Source organism: Rhipicephalus microplus, chromosome 4 (assembly GCF_043290135.1).
Source record: "Rhipicephalus microplus isolate Deutch F79 chromosome 4, USDA_Rmic, whole genome shotgun sequence".
Taxonomy (NCBI): Eukaryota; Metazoa; Arthropoda; class Arachnida; order Ixodida; family Ixodidae; genus Rhipicephalus; species Rhipicephalus microplus.
Window position 1 is genome coordinate 232008694 of NC_134703.1, and position 16849 is coordinate 232025542.

General features: G+C 45.8%; 1 protein-coding gene across 3 annotated transcripts; it reads right to left on the reverse strand.

Annotated features, from left to right (window-relative positions):
* Nucleotides 1–4136: 4136 nt before the first annotated feature.
* On the reverse strand, nt 4137–16582 carry LOC142814787 (uncharacterized). 3 transcript variants are annotated; one of them, XM_075894088.1, is made up of 5 exons: nt 16102–16582; nt 11030–11084; nt 8648–8874; nt 4583–4742; nt 4137–4485 (listed from the first exon to the last, which is right to left on the reverse strand). In XM_075894088.1, the coding sequence occupies exons 1-5, from the start codon at nt 16246–16248 to the stop codon at nt 4223–4225; spliced, it is 852 nt and encodes a 283-aa protein (XP_075750203.1). In that variant the 5' UTR covers nt 16249–16582; the 3' UTR covers nt 4137–4222. The 3 variants fall into 3 exon arrangements, with proteins under 3 accessions (XP_075750203.1, XP_075750204.1, XP_075750205.1); XM_075894089.1 differs by having other exon boundaries at nt 8786–8874; nt 16102–16570; XM_075894090.1 differs by having other exon boundaries at nt 11030–11092; nt 16102–16233.
* Between the last annotated feature and the right edge of the window lie 267 nt (nt 16583–16849).

Genomic DNA, 16849 nt, shown 5'->3' on the forward strand with positions numbered 1-16849 from the left:
CAAAGAGAAAAAAGCGCCGCACCACCGCCGGGTGGGCTCGAAACTCCAACCTTTCGGTTAACAGCCGATCGCGCTAGCGAATTGCGCCATGGAGACAGTCCTGCTCCACTCTCACCACCATCAGAACATATCTTCAAAGCTATTACCACAAAGAATAAAAAAGCGCCGCAACACCACTGGGTGGGCTCGAACCTCCAAACTTTCGGTTAACAGCTGATCGCGCTAGCCAATTGCGCCACGAAGACAGTCCTGCTGCACTCTCACCACCATCAGAACATATCTTCAAAGCTATTACCGCAAAGAAAAAAGCAACACACCACTCCCGGGAGGGCTCGAATTTCCAACCTTTCGGTTAACAGCCGATCGCGCTAGCCCATTGCGCCACGGAGACAGTCTTGCTCCACTCTCACCACCATCAGAACATATCTTCAAACTATCAGCGCAAAAAAAAGCCCCGCACCACCACCGGGTGGGCTCGAAATTCCAACCTTTTGGTTAACAGCCGATCGCGCTTGCCCATTGCGCCACGGGGACAGTCTTGCTCCACTCTCACCACCATCAGAACATATCATCAAAGCTATCAGCCCAAAGAAAAAAAAGCGCCGCACCACCACCGGGTGGGCTCGAACCTTCAACCTTTCGGTTAACAGCCGATCGCACTAGCCAACTGCGCCACGGAGGCAGTCGTGCTCCACTCTTACCACCATCAGAACATATCTTCATAGCTATCAGCACAAAGAAAAAAGCAACACACCACTCCCGGGAGGGCTCGAACCTCAGACTTTTCGGTTAACAGCCGATCGCGCTGGCCAATTGCTCCACGGAGACAGTCCTGCTCCACTCTCACCACCATTAGAACATATCTTTCAAGCTATCAGCCCAAAGAAAAAAAAAGCGCCGCACCACCACCGGGTGGGCTCGAACCTCCAACCTTTTGGTTAACGGCCGATCGCGCTAGCCAATTGCGCCACGGAGACAATCGTGCTCCACGCTCACCACCATCAGAAAATATCTTCAAAGCTATCATCGCAAAGAAAAAAGCAACACACCCCACCCGGGAGGGCTCGAACCTCCAACTTTTTGGTTAACAGCCGATCGCGCTAACCCATTGCGCCACGGGGACAGTCTTGCTCCACTCTCACCACTATCAGAACATATCTTCAAAGCTATCAGCGCAAAGAAAAAAAAGCACCGCACCACCACCGGGTGGGCTCGAACCAACAACCTTTCGGTTAACAGCCGATCGCGCTAGCCAATTGCGCCACAGAGACAGTCGTGCTTCACTCTCACCACCGTCAGACCATTTCTTCAGAGCTATCGCCCCAAAGAAAAAAAAGCGCCGCACCACCACCGGGTGGGCTCGAACCTCCAACCTTTCGGTGTAAAGTCGATCGCGCTAGCCAATTGCGCCACGGAGACAGTCCTGCCCCACTCTCACCACCGTCAGAACATTTCTTCAGAGCTATGAGCCCAAAGAAGAAAAAGCGCCGCACCACCACCGGGTGGGCTCGAAACTCCAACCTTTCGGTTATCAGCCGATCGCGCTAGCCAATTGCGCCATGGAGACAGTCCTGCTCCACTCTCACCACCATCAGAACATATCTTCAAAGCTATTAGCGCAAAAAAAAGCGCCGCGCCACCTTCGGGTGGGCTCGAACCTCCAACCGTTCGGTTAACAGCCGATCGCGCTAACCCATTGCGCCACGGGGACAGTCTTGCTCCACTCTCACCACTATCAGAACATATCTTCAAAGCTATCAGCGCAAAGAAAAAAAAGCGCCGCACCACCACCGGGTGGGCTCGAACCTCCAACCTTTCGGTTAACAGCCGATCGCGTTAGCCAATTGCGCCACAGAGACAGTCTTGCTCCACTCTCAACACCATCAGAACATATCTTCAAAGCTACAAGCGCAAAGAAAAAAAAGCGCTGCACCACCACCGGGTGGGCTCGAACCTCCAACCTTTCGGTTAACAGCCGATCGCGCTAGCCAATTGCACCACGGGGACAGTCTTGCTCCACCCTCACCACCATCAGAACATATCTTCAAAGCTATCAGCGCAAAGAAAAAAAAAGCGCCGCACCACCACCGGGTGTGCTCGAACCTCCAACCTGTCGGTTAACAGCCGATCGCGCTAGCCAAGTGCGCCAGGGAGACAGTCCTGCTCCACTCTCACCACCATCAGAACATATCTTCAAAGCTATCAGCCCAAAGAAAAAAAAGCACCGCACCACCACCGGGTGGGCTCGAACCTCCAACCTTTCGTTTAACAGCCAATCGCGCTAGCCAATTGCGCCACGGAAACAGTCCTGCTCCTCTCTCACCACCATCAGAACATATCTTCAAAGCTATCAGCACAAAGAAAAAAAAGCGCCGCACCACCACCGGGGAGGCTCGAAACTCCAACCTTTCGGTTAACAGCCGATCGCGCTAGCCAATTGCGCCATGGAGACAGTCCTGCTCCACTCTCACCACCATCAGAACATATCTTCAAAGCCATCAGCCCAAAGAAAAAAAAGCACCGCACCACCACCGGGTGGGCTCGAACCTCCAACCTTTCGGTTAACAGCCAATCGCGCTAGCCAATTGCGCCACGGAGACAGTCCTGCTCCACTCTCACCACCATCAGAACATATCTTCAAAGCTATTAGCGCAAAGAAAAAAAGCGCCGCGCCACCACCGGGTGGGCTCGAACCTCCAACCTTTCGGTTAACAGCCGATCGCGCTAACCCAATGCGCCACGGGGACAGTCTTGCTCCACTCTCACCACCATCAGAACATATCTTCAAAGCTATCAGCGTAAAGAAAAATAGCGCCGCACCACCACCGGGTGGGCTCGAACCTCCAACCTTTCGGTTAACAGCCGATCGCGCTAGCCAATTGCGCCACGGAGACAGTCTTGCTCCACTCTCAACACCATCAGAACATATCTTCAAAGCTACAAGCGCAAAGAAAAAAAAGCGCCGCACCCCCACCGGGTGGGCTCGAACCTCCAACCTTTCGGTTAACAGCCAATCGCGTTAGCCAATAGCGCCACAGAGACAGTCCTGCTCCACTCTCACCACCATCAGAACATATCTTCAAAGCTATCAGCACAAAGAGAAAAAAGCGCCGCACCACCACCGGGTGGGCTCGAACCTCCAACCTTTCGGTTACAAGCCGATCGCGCTAGCCAATTGCGCCAGGAAGACAGTCTTGCTCCACTCTCACCACCATCAGAACATATCTTCAAAGCTATCAGTCCAAAGAAAAAAAGCACCCCACCACCACCGGGTGGGCTGGAACCTCCACCCAGGCAGCACGCCGCCGTTGGACCAATCTTGGACCAACATCGGCTAACATCGGCACTGACGTCGGGCCGACGTCGGAAGTGCAACTTCTTCCAATGTCGGGCCGACGTTCAAGCCAATGATGGGCCGACGTTTTGCCGATGTTTTAGCCAGTATGCAACCAACATTGGGCCGACGAAGGCCCATCGTATTGCCGACAAAGCTGCCAATGTTCGGCCAACATTGGGCCATATTTCAGCCAATCACATGCCATTTTTACGCCGATGTTTGCTGCACGACGAATATTGGCTACGGATGTACGACCGACATTGGACCAATCCAGGGCCACATTGCAGCCCATCAAATGCCGTTATTACACCGATGTTTCCTGCACGACGAATATTGGCTACTGATTGGCTTGCCATTATGTAACCATTATTAGTAGGGAATTTTTCTTACCGGAAGATTTAAACAATATGCCTCGATGACCCGCTCTTGTAGCTTTGCAGCCCTGTATACTTGGGGCAACAGAAAATTGAATGCTGAGAACTGAAAGCAGTTACTCGATCTATTTCATCTTTTATACCTCATTCCCTTTGCTAACACTAGAAGTGTAGTTTATTTTTTTACCAATTTATCTTTTGCAATAGCTAGTGCTGGTATTTGGTACAGCAGATCGAAAAAAGTCGTTAGGAAGTAAATGTTGAAAGCGTATGTCCCCCACTTGCAATCCCCACATATGTCCCCCACATGGTAATCGAGAGTATTCATAGTTTAGAGCATTTTTTTTGTAACTAAAACATGGTGATGGTGCTTCCGAATCAGCATAAGCTAGCCGAACAGTGCACCACCGACAGTCTGCAGACTATTTATTCTTTGTTTTTTTTATTTATTTGGTACAACAAAAAATGTATACATTGAAAAATATATATACACAACTAAAAAAGGCCCGCTCTACTGCAGGTCAGGTTGCGTTGGGGGCACAGTGACAGTGGTGCTGTCAAGGCCCTGGCTGCTGTGGCTGGGCAGGAACCCAGCTGCCGCGAGCAGCCGATAATCTGCACTCTGAGAGTGGGGATCATCGGGCTGCTCCACAACAAATTCTTCTCTGAAGCGCCGCTTCCTGCCCCCACAGCGATCACCAGACCTTGGCAGCCAACTCTTAATAAAGTTGAGGGCCTCCGCCTGGTCGCACCCAGCTTTTTGGCAGATGACATCTGCAAACAAGAACAGAAATACCATAGTACACATGAAGCACTGCAGTACAGAGAATACACAAGGGTACACACACATAAAACAATGAACAAGTCTAACCTGTCACTAATCTACAGAGCCTCAGGTTCACAAAGGCCCTTTTCCCTTTTCTGCCATGAAGGCTGTACAGCACTTGCACGTCATGTGCCAATACAGCCTTCATGGCATTCACACCAATTTTTCGGAGGCCACGTCCCCCAATCTGCAGGAGGTGCTTGCGCTGTAAAAAAATGCAAGAAGCATAGATGGGGTAAACGCTACAGCACATCGAAATGTTTTCATGATAAAATTCTGCAAGAAGAGGACACTGAAAACAACAACTTGAATTTTCGGGCATCACATTTCATTGTTTTTTTACGCTAACTTCAACTCACTTGACCTAAAATGGTTTCCACATCAGCCCTCTCACACTCAGTGTGAGAACCTTTCAGAGTCCTTCTCTGAATGCAGTTTCGCTGTTATGAAATCAAATACAACACTGTTATAACCCTTAATAAATATTGATTCTAGCTATGAAATAGTATAATTACTTTTTTTTTTTTTTTTTTTATTTGAAACAAAACCCGCAGCGCCACTTAGGCATTATTGCGGGGGGCACAGAGCCTCATAAAATGAATCCGCAGTCTTGCGGCCAACTACATCGGCTGGTAACGTGTTCCATTCAACAATGGATTGCGGAAAAAAAGAATGCTTAAAAAGATCCGTTCTGGGGTTGTATGGCCGTACTTTAAATTTGTGATCATGACGGGAGGATTGATAATACGCTTTTTTTAAATAATCTGAAGCATTAATGCCCGTTTTATTGTTATATATCGAATAAAATAGTTTTAATCTTAGATTACGTCTTCGATCTTGTAAGTATTGCCAATTAAGTTCTCTTTTCATACAACGGGAGCTTTCAGTTCGGCCATATTTTCCCAGAACAAATCTTGCTGCCATCGACTGAATGCGCTCTAATTCATGAATATGTATTTTGTTAAACGGATCCCACACAGGACAGGCGTATTCTAGTATTGGTCTCACATAGGCATAATATGCGGCCTGTTTAACCTCCTTGGTTACATGTTTAAGATTTCTTTGTAAAAAGCCTAGGGCTTTTCCCGCTCTACTTACAACATTGCCAATGTGCTCAGACCATCCCCCATCCTCAGAAAGCGTGACACCCAAATACTTATATTTGTGTTCATACCTAATAACTTCATTGTTTAAGATGTACTGATTTGTAAATCTATTAACCTTTTTGGTGAAACTGACGTGAACACATTTATTCGTGTTTAATACCATGTCATTATTTTTACACCATGCCTCCACGTGATTAAGGTCATCCTGAAGCTGGGTGGAATCCGTTTGGTCGGTCAATTCAGTATACAACACACAGTCGTCAGCAAACATTCTGATACGACACCTAATTGTATCCGAAATATCATTAATAAACACAAGGAAGAGAAGCGGACCGCGTTTCTTCGAGGTTACAATGTCTTTGCCTGAATGTTGACCAGGAGTAGCTTCTACAGGTGAAAAACGATAAAATATGTGGAATTCAAAAAGAAGCTTGGACATGTTTTTAATCAATGCATTGTAAGCAGAGCACAACAAGATAAATGAACATGATCAAGGCGTACTAAGAGGCAACCTTAGAGCGACCAAATCTTGGTCATAGATGAAACTGATAGAAAAATAAAGGTCGCACTAGATGGTCGCACCATTATCTTTTTCTGTGATAGCCAACAAAGAGGCATGTCGCTATAGAAATCTCATCACAATAAACAAAGATGCATTTTTCTTCACACTACGAAATTGGGTGCATGTTAGATTTTTAAAAAAGTAAGAAATCGGCTAACACAAGGCAGGGTGAACTGTAGCTCAAAGTAGAGAGAGCCGCAGCGGACACGAAATAGGGTGATAAATAAACAAAATTACTGAATGTCTGTTTTAAGCAGGCTATTGCTAGTCACTGCCCATCAAACACACGATGCCGCCTACATCGTCTGCTAGCTTAGGACAGTTCACTCGGACTTCACAGACTATAGTAAATACAGTCGAATCTCATTAATTCCAACACACTTAATTCGAACTGACGCTGTGGTCCTATCAAAGCTATACCGCGCTCCGAAAATGCTCTCAGCACCCCGCCCAATCCTGCGGTGGCACTTCAGACACCTCATCGCTGTGCTTGAAGAAGAAAATGAAGAAAAGGAAAGAAAAGACTGCGGTGGAATGTTTGCCAAATGCCAATCTGCGACATTCCTGTGCCCCGCTTCGGCTTTTTCTGTCCCTGCCACGTAGAGACCCTTCTCCTCTTAACACTGCGCATGAAGAGAAAGAGGGGAAAAAAAGCTGTCGCAGAGAGTTGGCTCTCTCATGCCGATCTGCAACGCGCCGGTGTCACGCTCCCCTGTTTTTCGTTCCTGCTATGTAGAGACTCTTCTCCTTTCAACACCGCGCATGAAGAGAGAGAGAAAAAAAAAAGCTGCCGCGGAGTGTTTCTCTCTCGAATGCCGATCAGCTTTTCTCCAGGTGGAGACACTCCTCCATTCTCATCATGTGCTGGCCACGCTCCGGCTGCAGCGCAGATGGTAACAGTGGAAACACAGTTGTCTTCGAAGAGTGTCAGCACTGGACATTGCCGCGCTCAACTTCTTTTGCCAGGAAAATACTGAAGCCGAAGTACAAATGCTTTGCAAACTGCACGCAAAACTTGTTGACTCGTTGCAAGGCCAACGTGTACAGACATGTATTGACTACTTTAATTAATCACGGATGTCCTGTAATTTGTGAATAAAACTTCTCCATGCACATGCATCACTGCATGTTGAGCCCTCCGCTCGTTTACCGTATTTACTCTATTCTACCGCGCGCCCGGTTTCCACGAAAAAAAAAAAAAAAAACTAAGACATCGGTTGCAACGCGCACCCCCTTTTTTCTCGTTGGCCCGCTTGATCACACCACTCGCGAAAACGACTCTTTTTGAGAGCGTCTTCCGTTTAAATATGAAGTACGGGGGAAGCTTATGCCTATCTGACGTGCAACAAAGCATTGCTGTCACTCTAGTTTTACCGTGGCCCGATGTCAGTACACAAACTTGCTTCGCCCCCTTCTCCTAGACGGTTGTGGTGCCAGGCATGTCAAAGTAAAGAGGCGTGTGATCGGCATTCCGGATTTGCCCAAGCAGGTAGCCGTTGTTGTGCCGCAAGTTTAGGAGGAACCTCTGAAGACTCTGAAGCTTTTCTTCGTACTCCTCCGGCAACTTCCGGCATATGCCCGTTCGCCTTCGGAGGGAAAAGCCTTTTCTCTTCATAAAGTTCGTTAGCCAGCACCTGCTCGCTTTAAAATGGCTCTGCATTAGCCCTTTTTCTAAGGCTAACTCATAGCCTGCACTTGGAGCAGTTCTGTCGTCACGGGCCGCTGTGCCGCTCACTGCTTAATCACATACTCGCCGAGCAGCTCTTCAATTTCTGGAAACCGACCCTGCTGTGGTCCACTGAAGCCTTTGCGTGAATCTTTGCTGTCGACAATATTCTGCTTTTGTTTCCGCCAGTCCCGCACGCACGTTTCGGGAACTCCGAATGACCGCGATGCGGCCCGATTTCTGTCCGTTCCGGCACACGCGACAACTTTTCTTTTAGAAGCAGCATTGTGGTGCACTCGTCGAGTTTTTGGAGTCGGCCCTACCATGCCGTCGATGCTAATGTGCTACAAGATGACGACGAACTCCTCAGCACACGTATGAAGTGCTGCGCATGGGAAACACATAGGCATAAATGACCGACGCGCCATGCCGACGCACGTAGGGGGCGGCCATTTTGTAAGTGGCGATGGCAATAGAATGACCATATTCATTTTTTTTTCGTACTTGATTCTAACGCACATGCGATTTATGAACTCTCTTAACCAGAAAAAAGGTGCGTGTTAGATTCAAGTAATTACGGTAACTTTCATTATTTTGAACTTCTTTTAATTCGAACAAATTTTCTGGCCTCTTTGGGTACGAATTATTCATATTCGACTGTAGTACATTGGCTCATGAGATAACCTGACTAGTTTGTTTCCCGAAACACAGTATCTTAAAGCAGTACTAAATTTCTGCATGTTACATAGGCATATTAAAAATCAAGAAATATACACCAAAGCCGCAGCCACAGCTTTACTCTGCACAGCTGCCTCTGCTGCCTCCACTTCTCCAATTGTACCAGCAGGCAGCCGGGGAAGGTCAGAGGGGCGCTTTGCTGGCTGGGCGTGCTGAGGCACGGACAAGAGCCGTACCTTGTGCTTCAGCTGTCGCACCTCCTGCAGAACCTCTCTTTGTTGCTGCCGGATGCCAAGTTGGATCCGCAGGATCCGTAGCAATAGAGCTGAAACATACAAGAGTACATACCATATTTACTCGCACAATTTGCATCCTCACATAATTTGCTCACCAGTATAATTAGCCAGCCTGCTTTACTACAAGAAACTTTTTGCTCGCATACTTTGCCCTCCCCAACCAGCCGAGCCACCTTGCCAGCACACACACAGACATATTTGACTTCATGATGCTCTGGTCAGGCACATCTCTTGTCGAGCAGGCGAGTGCAGTCTTACACAAAATGGACTGAGTGCAAGGTCCCTTCTTCCATGAACTTTTATGCTTTCCCTAGAATATTGAACTTGAAAACTGAAACCTGTTTATGTGTAGTCCGAAATGCCTAAAGGTTTGTCTCCTATCTTCCCACCTTTTCCACGGCAAGAATGTATTCCCGAGACACAGCACAGATGTTGAACGCGTGCAAGGACCTGTCACATCAACAAGATGAGGCAGGTTTTCGCACTCGTTTTTTTTTTTTTTCGTTTCGCCATCTGGCCATTGCGTTTTTACCGTTCCTTGTGATAGGCTACAATAATTATATATGAGGCAGATTGCTGTTATAAAGCTTACCGAAGAAAACTGAAACCGTGCTACCGCTAAGCACATCAGCGTGGAGTTCTTCGACATGCAATATTCAGTATGGGAGCCAGCAGAAGAGTGCGTTGAATAAGACTTAGCATAGAAGCTTGGGTGTGTTGGTTAGATATCGGAGGGAACACAACGCAATAGAAGACTGGGACAAGGAATGGACACACACACACACATGAAGGGCGACACACACAGCACTGTGTTGGCATCGTGCTTCCTTGTCTGCATCTTACTTTACGTTGGGTTCCCGACAATTATTGGAGAGTACTTATGTTCTCTGGTATAACCCTGTCGTGGGAACTGGTTTTTGTGAGCACTGTTCGGAAGAACTTCAAGAAAATGGGGGCATTTGAACAGGCTTAGCAAACAAATGACAATCCGCTTTGAGACAGCTGTGACAGCGCCTGCAACATATATTCCCAGTTGAGCTTTTAGGCCAGCGATTCCTACTAGCTTCGCACATGACCGGATTGACAAAAAAAGTACACATAATACGCGAGTATATACCGCATTTGACTCTGTAGCTTTGATGAACCAGGCAGATACACAAATTTATCCAAAACTCCATTGATTCTGTTGCAAAATTATTCAACAAACAAATTGCGATGTTATCCATGTTACTATACGATTGTGGCACTTTACCATTGCAGCTTTCCAGGAGGCACACATAGTGCAGCATTAGTTCACCACTCGCAGTTAATTGTATGCAGTAGGTTGCTCACAGCAACTGACTGCATGCAATGGTGAACATCTTGCATGCTTGCACCGCTGTTTCAGCATGCTGGCTGCTTCCCATACGGCTATCAATTGATGTTCACAAAATTGGGAAGATGAAAAAAGACTACACAGTGCCCTCTGGCCACCCTATACTCCAAACCTCCAGCCAACAAACAAACAAAAGAAACAGAAGTATGCAAATGAATATTATTCCTAATGCAGCTGGAATGGAGTGTAGTTTTCACCAATTCTGTTTGTTAAGTCAATATGGAGTGAGTTAACTCCATAAAGTAGCTTTTCTCATAACAGTGTTCACTCTATTGTAACACAAGGAGTGACTTCATAGCATCTAGAAGGAAAAATAGAATCTTCAGTATTTGATAGAAATGTGAGGCTCTACCTTAAATCAACAATAATCTGGAAAAAAACTCATTACATTCTAAAAAAAAAAAGGCAGCACAGTTGATCCCCTTTACAAGAGACACTGATGTAACAGACAAACGGGGATAAGAGGCACCAGTGTGCAGGCTGACATTTGGCCCATCATGCATCAGGCACTCCGTAGATGCGCCTGTGCAGCCGGGAGCCCTGCAGTCAAGCATGCTGAGCAAGACTGTTGACCACTGTACAATGACACATTGCCACAAAATTTCAAAACTTCATTTCACAGACTTCTGCAAAAGCTTCTTACACTCTTGCATAATTTTTGCACAAGCTTCTCTCATTCTTGCGTGATTTTCGTCAGAACATATAAGTGTTGGAAGTTGTATGTCCCCAAAAACTTGCACAATACAAATAGCATACATTAAAGTCTATCACTTAATACGTGCATAGTGTAACAATGAAAGGAAACTCACGCATGGTTTGCTCCGAGCCTTCCCCGTGCGGTGCTTCCTTGAGCATTGGAGAGCACTGTACAGCTAGAGCAAAGTAGCATCAATCCAGTGTTAATGGCAGGCTAACAAGACAACAAAACTAACCCCCATATTCATAAACGCTCCCCGACTCGACTTTCACCCTTCACTTGACAGAGTTGAGCACTGTGCCGCTGCTCGTTTGAAAGTGACGCTGCGCTACTCGAGAATCACAGCAGATTATTGCTGACATGCAGCAATTTTCTCTGCTTAAAGACGGCGCTCCCATCAGCCATCTCAAGTGAAGGTGAAGCGTTGAGTGGAGGGACGTTCTAGAATACGGGGGTAAGATTGGTTGCAAGAACACTACAATAGACACACTTAATTTTTACACTTCATCTATATTGTACAGCTACACACATTCTGCATCCTTATAATGCAACATATACATACAGGCTTATAAGGTAAACACTGTAGGCTGCTCAAATAACACCTACACCAAAAAATTACCCAAAAGTGGCCATGCGCAAAGTACTTTTATTTGAAACTCACAAAACTTTTGCGGTGATGGAGAATAAATAAGACAGGTTACGCTTGGAGGCACATGAGACCTTCGCAGCTTTCATAAGTACAAAAAACAATATGGTATGTGTGTGTGTATGTACACATGAAGCTTCAGCCTTTACATACGGTTTCTTGAAAGAATCGACTATGAATTTTATGGCACCTGTGTCCTTCAGCGCAATTGAAAGCCTGCTGATCAGTGTGTGCAATTGTGGAATAGTTACATGGAAAATGGCGTGAAACACCTAAAATCAAATTTTTCTAGCTAGGAAACATGCAGCTGTGTATACACAACACATGCTGCAAACAGTGGGAGGTGACCACAAGAGTGATTTGAGTGCAAGCGGCAGTATTCCGCATTCATGCACCCCGCCATTTTCAACTGTTGCCCAAAAGCAGCACCACTTCAGCGTGCTACTTTTTTTTTTTTTACATCATAAACAGCACGGAATACAGCGAGGATGAAAACAACATATGCAATTAAATTTTGAGCACTATTTATGGTGCGCATGATTGATTGATTGATATGTGGGGTTTAACGTCCCAAAACCACTATATGATTATGATAGACGCCGTAGTGGAGGGCTCCGGAAATTTAGACCACCTGGGGTTCTTTAACGTGCACCTAAATCTGAGCACACGGGCCTACAACATTCCCGCCTCCATCGGAAATGCAGCCGCCGCAGCCGGGATTCGAGCCCGCGCCCTGCGGGTCAGCAGCCGAGTACCTTAGCCACTAGACCACCGCGGCGGGGATGGTGCGCATGAAAAAAAAAAACAAAAACAAAAAAAAAACAAATTGGCCTTTGTACAACGACGAATTCATAATTTGCCTTCACGGACCTTCTGTTAGGCTGCACCACATACAGATTTTTTGTGGCTTTCAAAAGAGATTTGAAAAAAAAATAATAACCGTGTTTACTCTCGTCATGAGCGCACTCACTAAGTCACCCTCATTTCAGTCGCCAAAATTTTGAATTTTTTTTTTCTTCCACATATTAAACACACACACCTTACGTTCATCCGCTGAAGTCCCACGGGCTCCCCCCCCCCCCCCCTTGTCGCCTTCGCTCGCTGCCACGTGCCATTTTATTTTATTTTTGTTTCTATTTGTTCACGGAACGTCCCCTGTCTTTTTTAATTATCTCTTGTAACATATGTGGCATTATCTTGTTCCCGAGGTGCCACAGGTGCTCTGCTATGTAGATGCACCATTAAACTAGTATTTTTGATCAACTGTGCATTTCTGATGTTTACCTTGCAAGTACGTAAAACTGGCATGCTTCTTGATCTACGATACACATGTGGCTTGGCTCACTTTGAAGGAAAAGTTAGCATACAATGGTGTAAATGCTTAGAATTTGAAATATTGAGGCAGCAGCACACCGGAGATGATCATATGGTAAAGAAACAAGTGCTGCCTTATTACTGGCAAGTTGTCACTTATATGTACAAATAAATTTCGCGAGCTAAAAAAAGTACAAAAGCACAGCGAGGCTATGATGTGGTTCAACCTGTGGATTCGCTTCATTTATCACGCCATATGATGAAGCTTCCTTTGGTAAAACTGCTCAGATAAGAAAAAAAGTTTGCTGTCCAATACAGCAACTATACAAAGTGTGCACGTGCATCTCGCAGCGCCTTTTCATCACTTCCGAAATGTGCCACCAACATGCCCGGGCACCAACCGAATCTATTGCCTACAACTGCCATGTTGTCTCCTCATGCTTGCACCCGTTTAGTTTTGCCTCACGATGCAAGTTTGAGAAATTATGAACTGCTAGTGAGGCAAGTTGATTTAGTAGTCCACGCAGAGGGAGCAGAGCTTAGGGTGTTTCTTCGCTGAAAGTTATAACCTGAAATTGAGAACGCACATTCCGATTTTCCTAAAAGTACCAGCGTATTTGGCTGGTGCAGATTAACAAAAGCTACTTGAAGAAACTTTGCAATATTTGCATCTTCAGGTGCAACTTCATTATGGGTAAGTGCCATAGCCAAGTATTTACCTGCAAACAGATATAGCTTACCAAGATACTGTACATACAAACTTGTCCGCAGTTAAAATCATGATGGCGAGGAAGGCGTTTAAAATCGTGATGGCGATCGCGGAGATTTGGTATTGCATTGAAACAAACTATAAAGAATGGGAAACAATATTAGTTCACTTTGAAGTATAGCCGATCGGTTCAAGTTGGGCGTCAGGATTTTTTTTAATTAGTCAATTAATTCTATACACGGTCTCTATCATGTTCAGTGACTCCACTGTACATTAGCGTACAACAAAAGCAAAATACAAAGTGAAAAGTGTGTTAAAGCATACGCGAAAAATAAAGTGATGACTGGCGTTACCGCGGCACACACCACGCAAAGTCTCTATCTGCCTTGTATAATATTTTCCTCGACTATTTCCACAAATTGCAATCAAAGAGGCTCAAGCTCAACATCAGCACTGTTTAAAACACTTGGGGGGGGGGGGAGGGGGGGGGGCATTGCTACTTTGGTGGCGTAGGCCGTGACAATATATTCATAATATTATCTCTTGCAAACTTGCCTAGCTCTGCACGACTAGTTTTCGATGGGAGCAGCTGCGCTTCGCACATCCACTCTTGAAATTGCGGCTCGAGAGATTTTGAGCTTTCACTTGTTTTTGGGCCAGGCAATTTGTAGTGAAAGCAAGATAATATGCCCTCATAGGTTGTGGCGGGCAGCCGGTGTACGCCGTGGCTGGTATATGTGTCGCACATCTTGATTATCTGGTCTTGTATCGAGTGAACGAGCGAGGCCTTCCTAATCCAATGAGCTCGTTAAAGTAAGACAACAAAAAACCACAATGCTTCCACATCGTTCACAGCAACAGATGACGAGCCCCCAACAAACCGCACTGCAGCACGTGAACTGCCGTAGGTACCCAGGGAGTTACCCGGGCATGGCGGGAGAGGGCGACAACGGCAGAAGTGACATCACAAGAACACTATGTATAAAGGGGACATTTAAAGACTTTTTTCCTATTTTTAAACTTCGTGCACTGTTCTGTCACAATTTATAGCTCAGAATAGTTGTATTTTGAAAAGGGCACTAATTGATAAGCCCAATGGTTCAAGGATGGGTGCATTTAGGGGGCCCATTCTACGTTTTACTTATGCCCTTCAAGAACTTGCTTACAGGGCCAAAGTCCTGTTTCAGAAAGAACACGCTAGTGCGTGGCCAGCAGTCCGTCAAGCATTAGTGCTGGTGAGATTTGGAAATGCAGCGCATGAGCATCCTTATCTGCTACTTCTCTGCTCATGCTCTCGGGGCTTACTTGCAAGGCACGGTCTTTCGCACTTCTCATTTTCACACTGTAAATCAACTGATACCAACTCTGCCTTCCATTATTTAATAAACCAATATTTCATGGTCACGAGGACGAGCTTAAAATGTTTGCTACATCAGACCTGAACAGCATTTTGAGTCATCGAAACTTGCTAGTTGCAGCGAGCATTATGCGAAAAATATGATGTGCTTTACGGTGACAACTTGCAAAACACTGCAGCAACGATTAAAATCATGCATTTTTTGTGCTCACAGGAAATCCCTGAAGCAGGAGGCACTGGGCTTGATAAATTGCGCAGCTAAAATACGGATGCGCTTTCCAATGCTGTCATGCGTACAGGCGAAGAAATGGCAGACAAAACTGGGCGCACCCCGATTCTATGCGCATGCGTCCCATTCACAAGCCTCGCTGCCAGTTAGCACCACATGGCTAACTGTTTATGAGCTCGCTTGTTTCCTGTAACAGTGGACCATACGGTACACCTATTTAAAAACGAGGATAGAATGTATATAATGCAGCATCTGATGAAGCCATGACGATGTGTTGCTGATGAAATCTGGAACTCTAGTTAGTACCCTTATTGTTAACCAGCCGACCGACTAGCAAAAAGATTTGCGACTGAAATGATGGCATCTACACCTGCCCTTAAAGGGACACTGAACAAAGTTTTTGCCACCGAGATTTTCAGCCAAAGCAAAAGATTGGGCCATGAAATTCATAGACAATAATAATTTCAAGCAGAAACTACGAAAACATACTGAATTTGATGAGCCTTTTACAAAATGCCGCGTCTAGCTCTTAGACACGGCGTTTTCTAAAAGGTCGCGACATTTATTTTTCAAGTTTTTTTTTTTGTTATTCAAGACAAATCTACGGTGCATTGTTCACAGAAAACAAAATTGCCTCGGTAAGATTTCTTTGCGAGCAGCTTACTAATTCTAAGGCAGGCGCGTTGATTCGTGAACTGAATGATGCGAGTGGTCGATCTTGCCTGCTAGTGGCTAGGCGACAAAGGCTTTACCTCATGTCCTGGTGTAGCTAAGCCACGCAAATGGAGCAGAAAATGTGCATTAACATTTATTTCACCTAAATATCACACGTATGTGACTTATTGCCGGTGACAGGTGATCAGGATGAAGTCGACAAGTTGCAAATCTGAACAAGAATTCACTCGAATGAAAAACCAACCTATACTCACGTGCACGGTGAAGTCGAACACGTCGTCCGTCAATGTTGTCACTGATGCCCGAAGGAAAAGAGAAGAGGACAAGCGACGGTGTCGTCTCTTCCTATAAAGTCGGCGGAACTGCCAGAACGGCCAACACAAAAGGCATCGGGTTGACATTCCTCCATATGGGCATCAGTCGCTCCACCCGGGCATGCAGCTGCTACTGGTTCTACTACTATCCTCTTCCCCGTGCCTCTTCCCGACATTGCAGTGTTGCTGCCATACTCGCGAACCTTTTTAAATTAAAGCGCGCAATCATGTATTATCGTGCACCATACTAAACTTAAAAACAGTGCGCCGGTACATGAGATCACGAAGCGCGGTCCACGCCATCACAAGAGCAATTAGAGAAATAAAACAAAGAAAACAAAAATGTATAAAATATTTTGTCTCAATACGATCCGCAATCCAGTTTCCTGCAGCGGCTTTTGGCTCTGTATGAACGGCCAAGCCAGTGCCAAGCCAAGCTTGCGTCCCTGATCAGCTGTTTGTTTCCATCGAGAATTCAACAGTGAACTGGCAATTTGTTTAGATGATATTGCTAAAGGGCTTGAAATTGAATATTTCTCTACGTACTACTGCTGTACTTTTCCTCTCTGTTTCATGATCACAGTGATGAGATTGAGGAGGTTACAATTTAGAAAACAGGAAGTGCAGCTCAAGCATTGCTAGTATTGCTGTTTCGGTAATAAAATGTTACAAAGATTTTGCCCCGCGA

Bases quoted from the DNA above. Each gene is read 5' to 3' on its own strand.
- LOC142814787 (XM_075894088.1), bottom strand. From the start codon at position 16,248: ATGTCAACCCGATGCCTTTTGTGTTGGCCGTTCTGGCAGTTCCGCCGA. The intron at 11,085-16,101 runs GTGAGTATAGGT...CTAGCTGTACAG, and splicing joins TGTTCGACTTCACCGTGCAC to TGCTCTCCAATGCTCAAGGA. The intron at 8,875-11,029 runs GTGAGTTTCCTT...TGTATGTTTCAG, and splicing joins AGGCTCGGAGCAAACCATGC to CTCTATTGCTACGGATCCTG.